General features: G+C 41.1%; 1 protein-coding gene across 1 annotated transcript; it reads right to left on the minus strand.

Annotated features, from left to right (window-relative positions):
• Window positions 1-337: 337 nt before the first annotated feature.
• On the minus strand, window positions 338-961 carry LOC148570774 (uncharacterized). Its single transcript, XM_088507159.1, has one exon. It carries the CDS (start codon window positions 959-961, stop codon window positions 338-340), a length of 624 nt encoding a protein of 207 aa, XP_088363285.1.
• Window positions 962-1,481: the final 520 nt, after the last annotated feature.

The following is a 1,481-nucleotide window of genomic DNA, read 5'->3' on the forward strand; positions in this document are numbered from 1 at the left end:
TTTTTGTTCCTTGATGCTCAATTTCAGCATGCTCAAGTGAGAGTATTTTGCAAACTGTGTAGTAGTCATTGGCTTGCTGGCTTGTTCCTAACTGTTGATAGATCAACTGTACTTCATCACCCTTGGAGAACCCCTCAGTTGGGATTTTCTTGTTCTTCCACCCCTTTTGAGTCTTTTTCTTGCTTTTCTTTCTTCTTTTTGTTGATCCTTCTTCTTTGACAGTGGACTTTGTTTTGGGATTTTCCTTCTTAGTGGTCAACACTTCAATTTCTTCTTGAGTTCCTTCATCACTCTGCATCGTCTCATTCTCTTTTCTTCTTGTTGTTTTGTCTGTTTCTTACTTCAGAAGGTGATTACGGGTTGTCTTATTGATTCCTTCCTTCCATTGCAAGTCTTCCTTGTCAGTTTTCGTGCAATTCTTCTTTTCATCAATGAGCTGTGTTTCTGGAAATACATTCAGAGTGATGCTTTCATCATGCATTCTGAGGGTCAGCTCTCCTTGCTCCACAACTATAATGGCCCTAGCTGTGGCCAAGAATGGTCTTCCAAGTATGATGGAATCACCTTCATCCTCATCTGAGTCTAAGACCACAAAGTCTGCAGGGAATATGAATTTATCCACCTTAACTAGAAGGTTTTCAATCACACCCCTAGGACAGATCACTGACTTGTCCACTAATTCTAGAGACATTTGTATTGGCTTCACTTCCTCTATGCACAGCTTTCTCACCAGAGATGAGGGCATCAGATTGATACTAGCCCCTAAGTCACACATTGCCTTGTTGATGATCATACTGCCGATGGTACAAGGTAGAAGGAAACTTCCAGGATCTTCAAGTTTGGGTGGAAGCCCTTTTTGAATTAATGCCCTGCATTCTTCACTGAGTAGTATATTTTCGTTCTGATGCCAACTCCTCTTCTTGTTAATAAGCTCTTTCAGAAATTTGGCATTTAGAGGCATCTGCTCTAGTGCCTCAGCCAGTGGAATGTTTATCTCCAATTTCCCGAAAGTCTCAAGGAACTTATGAAAGTATTGATCCTTTGCTTCTTTGTTGAATCTTTGGGGATATGGCAGTGGAGGTGTAAAGCTCTTTTCTGCTTGCTGCTGTCCTTGGGTTTGTTCCTCCTTTTCTCCCCTTGAATTGTGTGGCTAGCTGTCCTTCTCTTTGAGCTTTTCTGGGACATTTTTGCTTGTTGTCATGTCCTTGTTGCTAGCTTCCACTTTCTCTGTTGGCTCTTTGTTGCTGTCCATAGCTTTCTTGGTTGCTTCTTTGTTGTCCACCAATATCTTTCCACTCCTTAGCTGTATAGCTTTGCACTTTCTTTTGGATTAGGAATGGTGTCGCTTGGTAATAAACTTGATGGCCTTTCAATAGCAATTTGCTTAGAAAGCTGTCCAATCTGTCTCTCCATATTCTTCATGGAAGCTTTCTGGTTCTTTGTTGTCATCTCTTGGTGTTTCATCATTTTCTCCATTAAGA

This window comes from Arachis ipaensis, chromosome B3, assembly GCF_059453495.1.
Source record: "Arachis ipaensis isolate K30076 ecotype BB chromosome B3, ASM5945349v1, whole genome shotgun sequence".
Classification (NCBI taxonomy): domain Eukaryota; kingdom Viridiplantae; phylum Streptophyta; class Magnoliopsida; order Fabales; family Fabaceae; genus Arachis; species Arachis ipaensis.

Coding starts and splice junctions, on each gene's coding strand:
- LOC148570774 (XM_088507159.1), bottom strand. CDS start 961: ATGCCTCTAAATGCCAAATTTCTGAAAGAGCTTATTAACAAGAAGAGG.